Source organism: Silurus meridionalis, chromosome 7 (assembly GCF_014805685.1).
Source record: "Silurus meridionalis isolate SWU-2019-XX chromosome 7, ASM1480568v1, whole genome shotgun sequence".
Classification (NCBI taxonomy): domain Eukaryota; kingdom Metazoa; phylum Chordata; class Actinopteri; order Siluriformes; family Siluridae; genus Silurus; species Silurus meridionalis.
In genome coordinates, this window is record NC_060890.1 from 16,572,648 (window position 1) to 16,593,980 (window position 21,333).

Here is a 21,333-nt window from a genome sequence, read left to right on the forward strand (position 1 = left end):
GCTCCTTACCTTGCCCACATACTGAGGGTCGGATCCCATGTACTCCTCCAGGACAAAGAACTGGTTCCATACCCATCCTCTCTTAACCCTCTGAACGATTCCATTCTCTCCTCTGCTTCTTGCTGCAGACATGGATCTGTGAGGCCAACTGAGATCCGGCTGGCGCTGGTTCTGTGCTGGGTGCACGGAGTGGAGAGGAGCTGAAGAGCTCTTCTCAAACAAGACGCACAGGAACAGCAGCAGACTGTTGCTCTTCAGCATTGGGCAGTCCGGACCAGTTCTTTTTTAGAGTCCGAAGAAGGGTAGGATATGAAAATGAGAGAGCCAGGGCACAGGAGGATGGCTTAACAATGAGCAGTAGGAAGCAGAATAAGAAAGGAGAGAGTGAAGGAGGCACCAGGTATGGAGCAAAAATCCTGGTGTTCCTCAAGTCGTCTGCTTAGTGCTGGTGAGTCAGTCAACAGGCTGTAAAATCATCACCTGTAATAAAACAAAAAAATATATAATCCACTATGGCATTGATGTGACTAAATGTCAGTAGAATAGTGTTTCTTTTTTTTTTTTTTGGACCTTTTGATCTTTCAACCCCGGGTGGGTTCACTAACTTAAATTATATTGTAGTGGCTATAATCTATTTCCTAGGGATAGAGAATTTGTGATTACATATCCATGATTGACAGGATTTAAGAGTATCTCCAGCATTTCTGACATAGTGATAAAGAGAATGTGCAAAATGACTGCATCAGGTCTGGAATAATCTCTGTTCCCTTGGCAGATGATAGAACCTCCATTTAAATTAGCTACATGTTAAGTCACTGGGTGTCCCAGACATCACCTTAAAGAAATAATGTGGCAAAATTAAAAATAAAAGGAATTACTACCTGTAAATAAAAAAGATTATAAAAAGAGTAGTATATATATATATATATATATATATATATATATATATATATATATATATATAATTTATGTAAATATTTTTTTTTATTTTCATTTAGATATAGGAAGTGAGCAACTCTAAGAGATAGAGAAAACATTTTTTTGTGAATGATTATTAGACGATTTACACTGCCAGCTCGAAACAAAAGAACATTTAAAGAAATAGAACTACTCAGGTAAAGTACATTTTCCCCAAACATAATGTGAACAAGTTAATATATCAAGTCAAGAAGCTTTTATTGTCATTTCAACCATATATAGCTGACGCAGTACACAGTGAAATGAGACAATGTTCCTCCAGAATCCCTGTGCTACATAAACAACATAGAGCTACACAACAGAAAACAGAGCTAAGGACTAAATAAGTTGTCCTCGCCAGTTAAAGCGCATTGTATACAACCTAGTGCAGAGAGTGCAAAACAAAAGACAGTGCAAACAGACAATACAGGACAGTGTGGGACATACACACAAAACACATGATAGCGCCGACCAGTAAACCTACTGAATACTGTAATATTGTAGCATTCTGACAACATAAACCAGACTTTTTTGCATTCGTGCTGTTTCTCCATTTATATAAATCTCAGGGTTATTGTTCTGGCCATAACCTACACCATACAGAACCCGGAACTAGCTCTCCCTTTAGCTCACTCTTTCTGTCCCAGCTCTCCCTCTCTACACACCTTGCATATCCCAAAATCCCACCTCTTTTTACTGAACCCACCTGTTCAAGCAACATGGCTCTAACAACTTTAACCCTTACTCATCGCTGAACACTACAGAACATTCTAATTTAATTGGTATCCTTAAGCACCTGTAATGACATTACTATATGTTATACAGTACAATGTGCGAAAAGAGAACTATAAACAAGAGTGATGAACTCAGCAGCAAAAGCCGCAATCAAGAGGCGCAAAACAGCATGTAAACAGTATAGTATTATTAAATATAATATGGGTGGTGCTGAAGACATGTATGTGTATAAATTGAAATAAGTATTAAGTGTGTGTTAATATATTTTTATATTAATAATTTATATATTCATAGAATATATGGTATACAATTTATTATTGTATTATAACACAATTTTGTATTAATACATTTGACATAATAATTAATAAACCAAAACATACTTTACACATATTTTTTTCATTTATTTATATGTTCTAAATGGTAATTCCATCCTAGCCACTGCATTACTATCCAAATAGTTATTTGAATATTTATAAGTTAACAATTGTGTGCAATTGTACAAACACATGTTGATATCCAAATGCAGTGTAAGATTTTATTATCTGAGGGACTTTGTTTCATTTTTGTAAAAATGCAAATGAATGCAGGTAACAACTCAACAAAGCACCTCTTCACTAAATCGCATTAGTGATTTCCACTGCTGTTTTGTTATATTCCACCACTGAAAGTTACTCCTTTCACACCTTCAACCTTGTCCAGATGCCAACTCAATATTGCTTTGCTATGCCTCAATGCTCCACACTTCTCCCATTCGCTTCATTGGCTGCATGATTGATCGTTGGCACTTCGTGTCTGGGTCAATGTGCTTATCAGGTGGACTGTGTTGAGCTCCACCTGCTCCAGGATGGTGCTGGATTTGCCAGTGTTTAAGCGCATTGAGATGTCCTTGCCAAGCAGACGCAGCTAGTCTTCAATAGCTTGATATACTGGCATTTAAAAAAGTGCCCTCAGAGACCCAAAAAGCTGCCCTCCAAAACATGCCAAGCTATAAAAATCCATGAGGTAGACATGGGAAGTGTATTTGACCTTGGATATCTTGACACTCCAGCCATGCAATATCAAACACTCCTTTTAAGAAACTTACAATGCACCAAAGATTAGGAAACTAATGTATGCAGCTGCGTTCAGTGAACATTCCATTAAATATTTGAGAACATTGAATTCCCATTTGCACAGCCTAAAAGGATATGACAAAATACCTATTTACCAGCACACACACAAGGAATCTGGCACGTATAACTGGGTAATAGCAATACGGCAACGAAAATGATGCATTCATTTATTTATAAAACATAAGCTAGAGTCAGTGAGCAGTTGAACAAAATGGCAATAACATTTTCCAGAATTCCAGTCTGTACTTTTGCTCTTTGATTTAGCATGTCTTGAGCTAACAAACCATAATGCTTCTGTGGTTCAGTGCCATTTCGATTGACTGTATTTATTCCCAGGATAGTGAACACCACATAGAACCACTTACACCTGAATGTAAAAGGTAACACACAAGTCAAATGGTTGTGCTATATTCTATTAACTGAGTGCAAAGGAAATGAAAAGCTCATTTTGCAATGTCTATTGAAATACATTTCGGGAAGGGATAGTTTTGTCAGAAATGTTGATGCCATTTTTGTGCTGTATATAGATGGAGATGACCTGGAGTCAAACTCATTTCACTCCACTATTGCTGCTAAAATGGAGATGTTATAATAGTTACCATGCTGCTTAAATAAATCACATGAACATCAGGTTCCAAATTCCAGTGAAATTTTAATAGGCAGTTGCCAAAATAGTGGGTAACGCAGGACAATTCCTGATACGCTAAAGAGGAAATGAAGGTTCTACCGGTTCCTTTGGCTTGTCTTGACAATGCACTGGCTCTGTTGCTATTGTACAGTACTTCAAACTGCCTTGAATCTGAAGAATTTAAAAAGAAAAGTAGATAAATTTTTAATTAGGTATAAAGAACTTCAAATAAGCAGCACTCAAAAGAGATAAGGTTTAAAGTCAGGGTTAAAGGCTTTTTTTGCTAAATGTAAGATTGGCAGAAGGTCACAAGTTGTAATCCAAGCATCACCAACACCACTGGGTCCATGAGAGGGACCCTAAACCTTCATCTTGTCATCTTGAAAACCGTTTATCATTTTGACGGTGCTTTGGATCAAAACATCAGCCAATTTAGAAAACGTAATTCAAATGTTAATATCATGTCAGCATTACTTATTACTCTACATCTGAACATTTAGGATGTAATGATTGATCTTATGAAGGAAATTATTAGATGATCTGCATGAATCAGTAACGGTGGAGCAGGACGAATTGCTGGCTTTGAGACTGGCAGCTGTGAAGAACCGTTCCCAACATAAAAATTGATCTACTCAGGGCAACTTACCCTCCTCTGCCACTGTTGCTGATTTGTTCAAAGTCAGTCTGAAATAGCACAATTGCTTATAATGTCAACCCTTTTATTTTTGAGGAGGCTTAATCTAACAGTGCTCATCACTTCAGCAATACTGGTAACTTCTCAAGTGTTAATTTGAGAATGCTTTGAGTGATGAGAGTCCCCTCAGAATCATCATTCTTCAGATTATGTTGTCTTTCAGTAAGTGACTGTTTCAAGTAGGCTAAATTCAAAGAGCAGGTAGAATTTATTTACTAAGTCGATAGAGCGCTCAGTATGTAATGGGACTGGGGCTGATTTTTTCCCCTAGATTTCATCAGTTAGCATAATTATATGATTAATATTCACGATTCTCATTCACCTCCCAACCGGTGTAATAATGTATGCCATCAGTACACAAATTTGATTATTGAAATCTCATTGACACCATTGCCTTTGTTTAATTTCATTGACATGGAACACAGACGCCAGAGATTATCAAGGTTATGCAGCATATCTTGTTACATTTATTCCCACAAGTGCTACTTAAAAGTCAAAACTCATCAACCTCCACCGATCTCTTCTCATCTGCATACATAATCAAGACAAGTTGTCACTGCATAGGTCATCTGTGTGATGGTGAGGGTTTTTCCCTCTCTGATATAATGCAGCATTACTCCTTCCATAGTTTCTTGAGAATGAACAGTTTGATGATTTTTTTTCCAGAGTATATATTGCGGTGAATACCTAATGAGAGTAGTTCATTAGCATGTGTCAGGCTCTGTGTACGCTGCATTGACCCGCACGTCGGCCCCTGATAATGTGAAGCTGTGGCCTGACAACATTCTCAGAGCGTTGTGCCAGCATTGGTATAGTGTTCCCTCAACTCATCACCCTCAATAATCAGCAAGCATATGGCTTGCCAAGCTGCCAGCTCAGATTAAGAGGGATATGAAAGTTATTCGTTGTCAGGCCTGTCGTAAACTTGATTAACAGATAAGCAGTTGAGATTGCATGGAAGTAAGGGAAGACGGATGAGATTCATCTGGAGGAGAGATCTACATATAATTATTCGTCAAGAGGAGGGGTTGTTTTTTGGAGGTCTGTATGTAGGAGAACAGGCTTTTATATCATGGTAGCCACCAAATGACGGGTAAAATATTACCTAAAATGTGGAGCCTAACACTAACTTTAACATCAGTTAGATAAGAAAGAAAGAAAGAAAGAAAGAAAGAAAGAAAGAAAGAAAGAAAGAAAGAAAGAAAGAAAGATAGAAAGAAAAACACACTATCCATGAGCAGAAATGCAAAGGAATATTAAATAGAGAAGAACTAAATCAGACTAACAGCAAGTGTGGACCGGACCAATCTTAATAAATAATCAAGTGCAGACTCATGAATAAAAGATGGGTGGGTAAGTAGTTTCTGAGAGTGGTTGTAGCACTGCAGGGACACTGTTTCCTCAGTGGAACAACCTACACAAAGGTTCTCACAGTTACATCCCTGTGGATTCTTTTCACCCTGGCAGTGCCAGTCTCAGGGCAAAGGCTCTCCCAAGATTACCCAAAAGACATCCCAGATCCTCTTGAGCCTTTCATTTAGCTGTTGCTTTTCACACCAAGCACATTTTTTATTGCAACACACTCAGTTAGATTTTTCTGAGGCTTATGTTCAGGCACATTTCATTCCACAGCTACATGGCCTGCTACACAAAAAAAAAAAAAAAAATTAAATACATTTTAATGGACAAGCCTGCTATCTGTACATCCTCTTCAAACAATAAGGCATGTAGTTATTTATTTCAGGGAAGGTTTACTTTCCCAAATTACATTTTGTCCAACAACAATGAAATATGGGTTTTGAGTTAATGGATTTTGAGTTTTGTTGTGCATCTGTTTTTCAAGAGAATAAACACTGAAACAGATGTATGCAGGCTGGCTAGTTTCCATTAAGGCTAGCTTTGGGCAGTCAGAAATGGCTCATAAGGACAGTCTGCATATGTGAAAAAAAAGTAATGTTAGGCTATATTCGCTAAATAGTTGCATACACTGACTTTAGTCATATTTCTACTTCAGAGCATTGGCAATAATATATTGTAGTATTAACATTGGGTTATTAAACAGATGTTTAATGAACTCTATTCTTGAGTACAAAATGAACTGGCACAACAACTACAATGGTTGAACATGGCTTATTATAATGATCCAATTTATATATTTTTTTTTTCTTGTTTTTTTTTCTTACAATAGTTCTGGTGAAATATTAGAATTTGGATCGAATTAAAAAGAGTACCTACAGCTCATGCCTTATTTATTATCGGTATATTTTTGTCTTCCTAAAAAAACTATAGCAGAGGCAGTATAATCCAGACTTAATTCTATTAAAAATATAATAAGAATAAGGCTAATTAGGTATTTAGAAATCTTTTTTTTAATGTCCTGGGATGATAAAACTTTTTAAAATAATCAGAATTTATTTGTGTCTATTTTTGTTGTGTATTTATTTTTATTTTTTTTATTTTTTGCAGAGCCTTATGACATATTTAAAAAAGAAAGCAAAGTATTTGTGACATTTTATTTTCTATTCAGTCATTCATATTCATTATTCATATTCAAGCTCCAGGACAGTGAAACATCTGGAGCCTAACCGAGCTGGATAAGACACCTGTCCATTCCATAGCAATATACACACACATTTTTATTCATATTCATTCAGATTTTATTTCAACTGTCATATTGTTGTCTATGTTATCCATTTTGACTCTGATATACTTCGTAAAAAGAAGTAATAGCAATTTTTGCTGTCAACCAGTCAGACATTTGGTGTGACTTCAAGTAAAGATTTGAAAAGAAGTTGATTTGACTTGTGACAAATTGAGAGAAAAATAATAGTGATGTTGTCAAAAATCATGAATTCATAAAGTAATCTGCAAAAAACAGTAGTAAACTGGGTTTTTGTTAACTTAAATAAAGTAGTACTATAAAGTAGTACTATAAAGTACTCCATTTTGGAGTAGATGAAGACAGGCAGTTAGGTTATGGCAACAAAAATGGGAGCATAAAATAGAAACTATCAAACAGATTTCTCCATTTTAAAGGGGGTAGACATTATTGAACATGAATTTTAACATCCAAATTTGATTACATGCTCCTTTTACTTAAATTATGCAAATGCTCTTTGAACTGCAGTTACAAACAAAGGCTGGTGGAAACTAAAAAAACTGATGAATGATGCCATTCATTAAAGAGCCTTAATTAATTCGACAGATATTCTTATATTTAGCCTTTCCTTTTTCTTTTTTCTCCACTCTCATTTCTCAGCCACTTGGCCTACTGAACGAAAGTAAAAGTCTGTGAGTGAATGAACGAGAACTCTCCTTTACCCCTGTGTTAGCCACTGGTAGCTCACAGACAAAAAAACTGCTTGAGGCAAAGAGGAGGGTATATAAGTTCTAAGCCTACAAGCCCCTATGGGAACCCGTCTGGCTGTGCTTCCAGAACACCAAGCTCTTATGATGCAACAGACAAAGCATGAATCAAGCTCGATGATTATGTGAAAGTAGAATTACTTGACAGCTCAAAAAAGTACTCTTGTCATCTGAATTATGTATTTTCCTCTGTCATATGTCAGTATTTTTTAAGACTACACTTTTCTTTAAGATTCACAATGCGAGAAAATTGGAGAAAGAAAAAAATGCGATTCTTAAGTCATTTTGAAAGCATGTGAGGAGTATGTGTGGATTCAGAGCTCCTGCTGTGGATGTTTTTAGAGAGAAAAAGAAAGCAGTGGAAGTGAAAATAAAGTACAACCTTTAAGTAAGTGCTGAACTCTGCATTTTGAATTGTCTGGCTTCTTGCAAAAGACTTTCTTATTGAACTTAGACTGTGGACATTACTAAATGCACTGATATATGATGTATTTTTGCATACATGAATGTTTCTTTTGGGAAACTTTGACTTTACTACATTATAAAGTGTTACTTGTACTTGTTATTTGTTATAGTTTTGATATATGTACTTTTAGAGTACTTGAGTAGAAATACATTTTAAAAAAGTCCTTTCTGGCATAATAATGAAACTTTTTTTTTTTACTCAAGTAAAGAAATTTTAGTGCAGCAAATTTCAGGCTCCACTCAGGCTTAGAATATGGAAATGAAGTTATTAGTTTATAGACACGCATGACTAAGAAACAATTTCATTTAAAGGCAATTGATAATATTACACTTCTATGTAGACCATGTGTTCTAAAGGTTTGCACTCAATATTTAATATGTAATGTAATATATATATATATATATATATATATATATATATATATATATATATATATATATATATATATATATATATAATTTTTTTTATACCCACATCTTTAACAAATATGAACACTCTTACATTTCCTTTCAACTGAAATAATTTATGACTCGTATTATATCATGTTCTCAGTTTCAGCATTTTCTAACAAGCTTTGAGTGGCATGGCTCTTGATGAAATCATTAACAAGAAGGAAATGAAGTCTTCTGGCTCAATAAATCACTTGCCTATCTAATTCTCTCATTTGCTACATTTCCGTCTTGTTAAATGAAATGCTTCATTAGGCTGTGTTAAAAGCAAGTCCCTCAAAGGAGCGATCTCCAAATAAATGTCCATTGTGTTATATTACGACACATTGTATAATGGAAACACTTTTAAAAGCAAATCATCTCTGCTCTCAATTCTATTACAGTAATTTCATTGTCAGTCATATAATGCACCATATTATTAAAGCAGATTTCTGACCGGTAAAAATAAAATTACATTTTTTATCTATTTATTTTTTTCCACCAAGCACCAGATGTCTATGTATGTTTATTGGGATAAATCTGAACGACCCCTTATGGTTTTTGTTTAGCACAAAGATTGTCAAAGAAAATAGTTTAGTCTGTCTTATTTGCTAAAAATGTATCCCAAGATAAGCCCTAATACAACCATAAAAAAATAAAACAATACACACACACACACACACACACACACATGATCATTTATATATAAAAAGAGAGAGAGAGAGAGAGAGAGAGAGAGAGAGAGAGAGAGAGAGAGAGAGAGAGAGAGAAAGAGAGAGAGAGAGCAGAGCCTGAAATTCACCCTTTTTATTTCCACAGACTGAATGTCCTTCTGAATCTGTGGAGTGGTATGTAAGTCTTTACATGGTTTCTGGGTTGTACTTTAACTTTAAGCTTTGAAATTTTTTTTTTTTTCTTTTGGGTACATACAATAAGGTTCCCCTAGATGGTCTGATTGTGGAAAGTAACATTGCAATAAATAAATAATAATAATAATAATAATAATAATAATAATAATAATAATAATAATAATAATAATAATTATTATTATTATTATTATTATTATTATTATTTGTCTTTTAAATTAATTTATATTAATAAAATGTAGATATAATGAGTATTTCATAAATTCAAGGTTAAAATTAGGTTGAATTCAAGTGACTAAAATAGCCTGAACAATGACACTGTTTGACTTTGCAACCCAATTCAGACTTAGAGGGACATCTTTGTATGGAAGTCATTTTAACAACCTGGAAAAGATGGATTTTCCCTTTTCATCCAATTCGTAGCATTGTAAAGGCATCTGGCAAAGTAGTCTTTTCAATAGCTTTTCGAAAAGTTTTTGCTGTGTTATTTATTTGTTTGTTTTTTTGTTTTTTTGTTTTCAGCAGAATGATGTTGAATTTTTGGCTTAACTCTAAATTCAAACTTATCTTAAAATGAAGTGATGACTGATTGTTTCATGTAGAATTTAACTTTTTTTTTTAAATATCTGGCATATACAGTAAGTCTGAAAATTGTACTCATATTTGCATATTAAACAAACATGATAAAACCAAACAAAAGAACAAAGAAACAGCAACCAAAACCATGGAACTCCCAGGCATGACCAGACTTAAACCAAAAAAACAAAGATTAGTTAAGAGGCGCTGCAAACATTGAATCTATATACAAATGGTAATTGGCAGACAATATTCAACATAATAAACTATATATTACTGTTAAAAATATTTACTGATTTATTATTTTGAAAACGTATGAGATTTTATCTGCCACTATTTCCTACCAAATAATAAAACTCTTGCCACTTTGTTACGCAAAACATTTACAACGATCATAATAATGTAGGGGTGACAACTGTTTGCCAAAACATTCTATTTTGGGGCTTAATGGGACACTAACAAATGGTAAAACATGAAGCTTAAGTGGATCTTAGGCTGGGTTAACATTAACACACAGCCTGTGAGCTAGGGAAAGGCAACATTTAAATTAATCATGTCCATTCAAAGAAATTTCTTTTATATTATGCTTTATATTTGTAGCTCTCAGATATTAACTAAATATCAAGGCTAATATTAAGCAAAGTGCTTTACAGGAATTCAATGTAGACGCTGACTGGGAAACATCAATGTGTTCAGCGAGACAACATGCTTTGAGCCGTTAATGATAGTAGTGTGTCAGTTGACACATCTGATTACAAGAGTTTCACTTCCTGCAGGGCATTCTGTTTCTTTAATTGCTTTCTGTAATTAAGATAACCCCTGGTGATACTATGTATCAGTATCTGTCTTATTACTACAATTTGCAGTGCCACAAATAAAATGCACACGTTAGAAATGCTGCATTTCAACTTAGGTCTTAATAGGGTCTGGCTGCATTTGCATGATTATGATGGGTTGGGGTGGGGGTGGAGTTGTTGGTTGGGGTTAGGGGGGATTGGTGGTTGGTTGGCTGGTCGATAAGAAAACACATTTTGAGCTTCTGGTGCAGTGACAAGCTCATACATAGGGAGCTGATAAAGACGTTGATTGAATTGTACTTTCAAGGCACTGCAGTAAATGAAGGCATCAAAGTACTGATTTGAGAGCCCTTAATGATAGGTCTTAAATGGTACTCAATGTAACCTAGGATTGCTAGTCATGGAGCACCATTAGAAAAGAAGGAAGAAGAGGATGAGATCATTTGGTGTTGCCCTGATGCTGGCACTTGAATGAGTGGCACTTGTAAGTTTGAGATAGCTAAGGTGTTAAGGTGAAGAGGTAGAACAACTTTAATTTTATTGTCCATTTTATCTCTGTAACACTGTTGTGGAGAGGTCTAAATGATTTACTCAGAAGGAACTCAGCCTCCATTTTCCCATCAACAGAAGCTTAACACAGACTCAGAACGCTCTATACCCAGAAAACCAATAGTAACCATATTAAAGCTATAGCAGATATGCTGCAATAAAATAATTTATTTGTTTATACTGATCGAAAAACTCCAATAAGTTAATTCTTCCACTCTTCCAGTAAAAGAGATTTCCGGTATATTATGAGAACAAGTTAATTTATCATCATGCGTGCATCAGTAGTGTTTGATTGTCACCTAACAGACAATCAAACATTATTAGCTTTATGTCAAAGTACGTTTTATTAATCTTGCAGGTGGGGAAAAGGTGACTAGCGTTCTGTGACATTTTTAAGTTAATTGCAAATTCTTTAGTCTTATTGTCAGTATCTATAGTTTTTTCTTATATTAAAGTACCAGTGAATGTACTGCTGTAATATGCACTTTGAAGGACACCCACTTGAAAAGGTATAAGGGAATATTAAGGGTCATTAAAATGATTCCATTTCATTTTTACAGGTTATAAATATCTAATTTTCTGGCACATTTTTTCCATCTTCTTTTCTCTTAATATAATTACACTCATTTTCATTGCCACTATTCCATCAATATGCTGGAGAAAAGCAGACGTATTTCTTCAATGCACTTTGTGAAGCGAACTGTTATACGCTGTACATATATATTCTGTTCAAGTGTTTAAGTTGCATATTTTGATTTGGTGAATAAGCATATTAGTGTGTTTTAGTGCCATAAGATTCACTGACTCATTTTTTTCATTACAACTCTAATCTAAATGCAAATTCTGCCTATTCCTCTCAACCAAGATGTGTGGAAGCAGTTTTTTTGATGTTATATAGCACTGAAGTATTATTTTTGTTAAGGATTTCTTTCTTCTTTTTGTGCTTCTGCTTTATTATATTGTTTTCAGGAAATTCCATAAAGGCTGAAGGTGGGCTGTTAAAATGGGGCCAAGGGAATTTGGTTGAAGTACTTCCAATCAGAGGCCATGGCCAGCGTTAAACGAGTGCAACATTTATGATGAGATGCGCCCTTAAATAAACAAGGTTTGCAGGAGAGACAATCTATCAAATCATCCTCTGGGATATGAAAGATTCTTATTGTGCATATGTGTTTGTGTGCGGGTGTGCTAGTGTTAATACCACATAATAGGTTTAAAATGTGGTTAGTATTGATGTTACGACTTAAGAGCAGGGAGTCACATTGATGGGACACAGTTTGTGGATACATAACGCTGGGAGAATATTGATCTTCTAAAACAGCACCTCACTTCCTTTCCTGTAATAAAAGATGCCTGCAGGGCTCCTCAACTTATCCTACTGCAGAAATTCAGGCCCTGTTCCTTGTTCTTCACTGCTTTGTATCATTTGTCAGACTGAAAAATGTGATGTCTGCTTGATGCTCATGTTCCTGTCTATGTTGGCATTTCATATTGGCCAGCAAAGTCTCTCGGATAGTGCTGATATGGGCAGCTGACGCTAAAAAGGTCCATCCTTTCTCCTTCCAGCTGGCCTACCCATCAATCTTTCCATTGCTCACTTGATAGCATGAGTGCCACCCACACATCTCTTGCAACACATACACACATTCATTTGATCTTTGCAGGCAGATCCATAACGAAAGAGAAGGGGAGTACTTATTAATGTTTCTCATACACTGTTATTTATCTTTATTATTTCGAATTGATGTTTCATGTTTTGATCTTGTTTGTTTTTACTTTCCTTATTTATACAACTGAGCAGTAAAAGGTTAAGGGCCTTGCTCAAGGGCCCACTTCTGGCAGCTTGGCAGTGCTGGGATTTCAACTTACAACCTTTTGATAAGAAGTTCAGCATCTTAATCACTTAGCTACCATAGCAACTGATCTGAAGCAAAGTTATAAGTACTTTCTTTTGGCTTCTCCTTTTAGGGGTCGCCAAAGCGGATCATCTGCATGTTTCATGTTTGATTTGGCACATGTTTTTACCCTGGATGCCCTTCCTAACGCAACCCTCCCCATTTATCCGGGCTTGGGACCGGCACTAAAAGTGGCTGGGGTTGGTTCCCTGACCGGGGATCGAACCCGGGCCGCAGAGGTGAGAGCGCCGCATCCTAACCACTAGACCAACAGGGACCCTCAAAGCAAAGTTATAAGTAGTTATAAGAAATTAATTGACTATTTGTTGCAAATGTGATGTGGAAGGTGCATTTGATTCCATTTACATATCATAGGTGTGGGTTTTAACACCATTTTAGTTTCACACAAGGATTTTTCAAACATGATAAAAATAAGTTTTAAATAATGTATCTCCAAATCAATTTTCATCCCAGTAAATTTTCTGTAAGCTTTTTTTTTTATTATTAAATTACAACAAGTTTCTTTTCAGTTAGTTTAAAATGTAGACACTATCATTAAAAAAAATAAATAAATAAATAAATATATATATATATATATATTAACACTGTAACATAAATCTGTGATTTTGTCATGCGTACAACACTATGTATAGATACCACTTACAGAGATTCATAGAAAAATTATTAAAACCCTCTGGACACTCAAGAATCAAGAATTCTAATGGTTTCAACTGTATAGATTTCGGTTATCTTCAGTATTTGATCATTTCTCGGTCATTTCACATTCACAGACTAACAGAGGAATATCAGTCTAAAAATCTCAGATTTAGTGTTCAATAGGCAACCAAAAAGCCCATGCACACATATACATGCAAAATGTTCACGAATATTCATATCTAGATAAATTATTCATGCCTCATTTGCATAAGGACCTTCATATTAGATGGTTATGAGGAAAAGAACATTTAGCACATTGTGTTTTTAACTTATTTGGGAGTGTTTCACTTTCCTTTCCAGTGCTGTATGCTACAAAAATGCCTCCATTATGCGACATTGTTCAGTCGTAAGACTGCTGCCCATTCTATGGTTTTGGCATTGCTTGTATAGCATATGCTCTCTATATGGCTACTTAATACTCAGATGATGTGTTGGTTTCAGGAGCTAATGTGACTTAAAATAGGAAGAGAGCAATGCTGCCACATGACTGTGGTGTTTGATTGTGCTTCTAGGTAATATTAAACTTTAATGAGCACCATATTGCCTGAGACGGTGCTTCAGCATAAGATAAGCTTTATTATCTGGGAGACCAAAGTAGGATGGAATCAATACCGCATAACAGAAACATGGCCCAGGATGGAGGGGCAATAGCACTATATACATGTAAATGAAGATTCTCTTATATAATAAAGAGTTAAAATATATGGTTCAAGCACGGTTCAAGGTTCAGCCACTGATATTAAAAAAAGTATTGAAAGGACAACCAGAAAATGTGTTTTACACTATGGTTTATATTTGCTTTACTTTGTATTTGCACATTTTGATGAAGTACACTGTGTAACACAACCAATTGCTATATGATTAAACTTTGTATAGTTGGGGAAAAGAAGCTTATTTCCGCTCATTTGAACATTGTTTACTTTGCGATTGATATAATAATCCATTCAAAGTAAACACTTTAAGTAACTCCAGGAGCAATTATGTAGTGTACTATATGTGATATGGTCAAATAAGCATAATGAATAAATAATGAGTGGAATTTTAACTTAGAGAAAGGCCTGATTAATTATTTAAACACCAAAATGGATCTACTATTTTACCACAAATGAATTATATCTTAACAGTACTGAAAATGGAACAATAGAAGCTTGTAGTGTCAAATAGGTTAAGCATTGGTGGGGGGAAAATGTACATATTTCCTACATTTGCTGGAGGCAAGATATAATTTCAGCACAAAGAAAATAAGTCTCCACTAAGGGATAATGCATTTTGAAGAATAAAACTGTACTTCCTTCATTATTTACAGACCATAATGTGTTCTCTAATTTCCAACAAGTAACACATAGTATTGGAAAGTGAGTTATGAACAAAACACAGCAATGTTTTCTTTATTTTATATTGTATTTTTTCAAGAGACAAACCTGTGCTCAAAGTTTACATTCATGTCTTTAATTTTCTTTCAGAATTTAAGTCTTATAGTGTTTAAAGTATTTGCTGAGTAAAGAAAATAGGCAGACTCTAAGGATCTGTAAAAACAAACTGCCTGGTTCTTGTAAATGGGTCTACTAATTTGGAACAGAAGCAAGACTGTGGAAAATCTCTGGTAAAGTATGCTATTAATAAATCATTTTTTTCAAGGATGAAACTAAACAGACCACCAAAGCATTGGTGGCCAGAGATGTCAGCTCATGATAAGAGTACTTATTCTGCCCAGACACAGTAACATGTCACTGAAGATTTGTCACATGCACCATATGATAGTCACCAGAGCAAAATTGATACTGCACATCCTCAACCAATCACTTCTAAAGTCATTCTTATCCAGTTTAGACCGGCTTTAAAGTCTTCATTCAGTACGTGCATCGGGCATCTTGCTTCAACACTGAAACTGTGTAATAGTCTGTCTTCTGTGGTTACTTCTACAATTGCCACACTTTTCTGACTCCCATAGAAAAAGTAACTTTATATTCTACATATATCTCAATATGTTGTACTGATATTTAACCAGGTTTGTTTATCAGTGTGTGTGCATGAGTTAACTATTATTTTTTTTAACATTATTATTATTATTATTATTATTATTATTATTATTATTATTATTATTATTATTATTATTATTATTACTATTGCTATTATTTTCATGACATTTAAACTGATCGTCTTTTCTTTACATAATGTATTTAAATAACAAGCACTGACATAAATACTGACAATGACAAAGAAAGTTTTGGTGATTTCAAAGAAATAAACCTTTGCTGCATTAGCTCTGCCCTTGGGTACTCTACATAAGGATACTTGCATTCACTCCATATTGAATTAAATAGTTGATCTCGCTCACCCAGTGAGCCTAAAATGGACCGGCTGACCTTGGATTTGCAGAGAATATGGGATAAGGCTAAATTAGCTATTTTCCACTCGATGTTAAACACAGGTTCTATTTGAAAATAGACCTTGGTAAGCATAGCTTTCTCTCTCTCTCTCTCTCTCTCTCTCTCTCTATCTGATCTAATGAATCAAAATTTTCTCATTCCTAACACGTCATAAAATTGAAACGTGGGCAAAAGCTGGTCAGGTTGCTGCAGACAAGTCCGAGGTCACTATTTCTGACACACTCACCAGTCTGATTGTTATGAATGTAAATACCCCCTTAACTTCTGTCTGCAATAACATCTGTAGAACTTTTTTTTTTTTGTAGAGGTTTTAAATATTTTAAATATTTGATATAGTTATTCTTTTCAAAGCAATTCATTGCTGTGCAAGAAATTGGTTTACTGAAGTTTCTGATAAAAGACTATGATCATATGATCTGCTACAAGCATGAGGCATGGTGGCGCATGGGTAGATTTACCGTTTGAGTGTTCTAGTAACAGTACCTATTCCTAATGCCCAATAGACACTAATGCATAAAATGTTTTGCCCAGTTTATTACGCCTTTAAATCAGGAAAATGGAAAAAAACAGTTTTTGAGAAGATGTAACTGGTCCAACTACTAAAATCAGTCCATTTGTATCGATTCATGATCTGTCCTTATGTAACGGATATGCTCTTCACCTGCCAGTGATGACAAAGATAGATACAGAATTCTGCAAATCTATCCAGGTTACATTCTACCTCGAATCATGTCTTGCGTAATCCCTATTTCTATTCTTGTCCAGCTGTCACAAATCCATTTTATTGATCAATTATCATACATAATTCACAAGTTTATCTAAGTGACCACTTTAGTGAGTAGGCCTGTGCCAAGCAGTGGATCATAGAAGGCTTAATGTGGCTGAATGTGGCATTTGCAAAGAGAATACTGGGAGCTGGCTGCTCAGTGGTAAAGATGTTGGATTCTGAGCAGAAGGTCATGATTTTAAATCCCAGTACCACCAAGCTGCCACTGCTGGGCCCTTGAGCATGGCCCTTAACTCTGAGCTGCTCAGTTGTAGAAATTAAATAATTGTAAGTCGCTCTGTATAAGAACACCTGCTAAATGTCTAAAATGTAAATATGTGAAAAGAGAAGAGGTGAACATGGATAAAAAGAGGTTATGGCAAGTAAAGAGAAAAATCAGCAACAACAACAAAACAATTTCAAACATAAACCTGATATTACATTAACCTCATAAGACCATGTTATATTTGGGATCATATGAACAGCACTAAGGGCATAGACTTAAACTTACTAACTTACTTTCTTTGTTCATTTTTTCTTTTGCTCTTCAATCCCAGTAAAATGTTACTATTTTGAGAGGGTGTAAACCTGCACGTCTACCGTATGTATATAATCTTTCCTCTAATGTCTAATGTTATGTTCTTCAATATCCTGCTATCCCAGTTTCTAATGAAATCTTGTTATGTAACTCGAACATTCACTGGAACAACAAATATTATCTCTCTTGTGCTTTCTGGGCTGTTAAGCATAGTGATATTGACTTAAAGGGAGGCAGAGAGGACTTTTATCAATTAGTTTCATGTTACTATATGGGAATGTGAGCATCACTAACTTGGTAATGGCATCGTACCCCATCTTTTATGTACTAATGAAATTCCTGTGGGCAGAAGTTCTCATGTTTGATCGTTTAAAAAAAAAAAAAAAAAAACTTGTTAATTGTCAATAAACACCAGCCTATAATTAAAATTAGTGTAAATCTGCTGTGAAATGATGTTGCCCAGAGAGCTGTTTATAAATACAGGCAATTTAAACAAATTAAATTTGTCTTCTGGTCACTGGACATATTTGCTTAGATGATAGCTCATTATCCAGTTAGTATGTGTCTACGTATGGGAATGAAGCATTAGTGTGTAAGGACCTTTTTGGCTTAGGGAAGCGTCTTGTTCACACATCGTGAATATTTATGGCTCAGCTCGGTTGCATTAATTTGACTGAGCAGATGTGTGATACATACTGTATACTACTGACTAGTGAAATCCAACCTTGCCGCAGAGGTGACAAGGAGCATTATGCTTTTGTGGGAGATGTGTTTTCAATTAACAGGAAGTTCTCCTTACATTCCATCCATTACAGATTGCCCCAAGACAAAAGCCATGCTCTTCTAATGCTGCTCAGTTTCTGGCAAATCAAAGTTCCTTATGAAGTGCTGCCTGGACTGCTGCTTGTCGTATTATTTGTTTAATAACTAGGAACTGCTCAGTTGCAAAATAATAAAATAATCAGTTCTGGCATCTCTATTGCATTATTTATCAGTCATGTTCGGGACGTTTTTCTCCACTTCTTTTAATACTAGGTTTTGATACAAGCAATACAAGAATTCATATATTCAATTTCTTGTGGTTCATTCAAATTTCTACAGAGACGTTTCAATATTTAATCCTTTATAACAGTTTACTAAAACATATAATCACTTAAAATGATCGCAAAGTGATAGATTCTCTGTGATATGGAAATATATGCAAACTGGACACTTGTTTTTTTTTTTTTTTCTCTCAATCCTCTAAGCTCAATAATCAAGTGGCCCATTAGCCAGAGGGCATTCTTTTCTAATCATACTGCTATCTATTAAAGCCAAGATATTTCAAGCGATAATATGACATAACTACCTTAATCATATTGAGAGAACTCCAAGACCCATGCAAATCCCATAATAACCATGGAAATGCCTTTGTCAATGAATTGGCCTTTTCGAGATCCTTTTTAAATATTAGTTCACTTGTAATTCTTGAAATGGCATTTTCTTGATTAAAAATGATTGTGTCCTTATGAATGGGAAGTAGGTAGGTCAGCCGCATTTTGAAAAAACATTCATACTTCACACATTTTTGCAGTTTACATACTTTGATATTCCAGAATCAGGTCAATTAATTTTTAAGGCTTTAGTGAAATTAGTCAGGCATATTACAGCAGGAGAATACTATACATCCCAGTATGGGGCTGAAGACAGACACTGAGAGACCTAGGGTTATACCTTTAAATTGTTTAACATGAACATTTATGAACGTTCTGGACACCCGACAGCCTGGCACATTGGAACTGTTTGGAGGAAACTCATTTATTTGATTGACAGTTCTCCCATCATGTGGAACTTGTCTATTGCTACAAATATGCATATTTGGCAATCTAGGGAGTCCTACTGAAGTGAATCCATTTCTCATAAGCCTTTGGACTGGAGGTGAACACCTGACCACACTTTCCCCATTGCTGTGTTTTGCCTTTTGTCTCTGAGGTATATATCACCATTTAGTGAAAAGCTGGCTTGTTCTTCCCACCATTGATTTTAGCTTGTATTAATCTACGTGTTGGTGAGTCCTGCCTTCTGTTATTCACAGAAGGGCAATATCTCTCTTATTCTTTCTGCTACATTTTTCACTTCAGAGAGTCCTATTGAAATATTGAGCTCAGTTGGAATCCGTACAATAGCTGTGAAAAGCTTTTTTGGCAAAGTCCTTTTCTGATATCTCAGCTCTATTAAGACATCTTCACTCAGGTGTGACTTAGTAAGAACGGAAACTCTTAAAGAATAGCACTGAACAACACAAAGAAGCTCTTATTCTGTTGTAGAAAAAAAAATGTGAGTGAAAACTATCTTAAAATAATCTTGAAATTACAACATACATTCCACTTTACAGACAATTAGCACAAAGAGAACAAAATCTATACGATACACTTTTTTATATTTATTAAGAAGTATCTAAGCATACATAATGCATTAGTAGCACAGTCTAAGTCTGCCTAATGTTGATTCCAAATAATATTCAAAATGATTAACAGTTCTCACAGCTACATTTGGCAATGAAGCCATGGCGTGCAGTTCATTTTAATAGCTGCCATAGATGCTAATCAGTAAGCCCTGTTCACTCTTCAATGGAACAATTAGATGAAAAATTGGAATCTGTCTTGTAATTTTCAAATTGTTAGCATGCTCTCTTAGGTGTGTATGATGTGTGCATATGTGGTAATTATTGCGGACTGATGAAAAGGCATTGATTAAAAATAGAAACAATTATTTGAGATTCTCCATCTCAGTCTCCCTCTCTCTCTCTCTCTCTCTCTCTCTCTCTCTCTCTCTCTCACACACACACACACACACACACACACACACACACACACACACACACACACAGATTCATTCAACAGTGATTTCCCATGTGATTTTTGTCATTTCTTTTTCTCAGGGTGACTATTCATTTTGCTTATCTTGTTTACTATTCTTCATAGTAGTCATTCCTTTGCATTATTAGGATCTATATAATTAAAGTTCTCAGTGTGTGACAAACGTGTGAAAAAATTGACCACCACTGGTGGAAAACGCTAGATATACCAGAAGCCACAGACACACCACCACAGCGATCAAGGGATAAGGACATGCATACCAGCAACTTCTGCAACATTCATGAATACATTCATCCAAACACCCATGGGATGACATACACAGACCTATACTCTCTACTTTCCCCTCTCTCTTTGTTTCCTGTAGTGTAATGTTATACTGAATTGTGGCAAGGAGAAGAGCGTTACTTTTTATAAACCAGCAGCACTGATTCAGCCCAAGGAGAAATGGAAATTGGCTTTCTTTTTGTAGATTTCTGCAAGATTAAAATACAAGCAGCATTGCCTGAAAATGTGTACGAGACCCAGGAGTTACAGAGACATTATTCACTTGTATTACATAAATACTTGGGGGTAATTTATGGTGAAAGATAGCAGCAATATAATTTTGCTTGCAGTATATGCCATATTTATTTATGTTATAACCAGAGGCTTACAGGTTAAAGTTTTAATTCTCAGAGGAAACTCAGTCTGGCTTTTTCCACTGTTTATTTTAACAGCTAATTGTTTTATTTAGTTTTAGTTTTAGTCTTAATATTTTGACTAAATACACTGGTAAGGGCAAGTCTTTGTCCATATTTGCTTGGACATTTGCAAGCATTTTAAGTGCATTACAATAGGGTGCCTATTGTTAATTGACTTTTTTTTTTATTATTATTCCTTTGGCCAGAGATGGGCAGTATTTATGATACATGTATTTTAAATACGTATTTCAAACATAAATAGGATTTTGTAATTTGTATTTGATAGGGTTGATGAAAATAGCTTCATATTTTGTA

The 21,333-nt window shown here is 35.1% G+C and overlaps 1 protein-coding gene across 1 annotated transcript in view; it reads right to left on the reverse strand.

The window, feature by feature from the left end:
- LOC124389308 (cadherin-12) overlaps positions 1–21,333 on the reverse strand; it is a 118,829-nt gene that overhangs the window by 80,846 nt on the left and 16,650 nt on the right. Inside the window, exon 2 of the mRNA XM_046854661.1 lies at positions 10–480. Coding sequence (XP_046710617.1) covers positions 10–261 — 252 coding nt within the window. The 5' untranslated portion in view covers positions 262–480. The remainder of the gene's footprint in view (positions 1–9; positions 481–21,333) is intronic.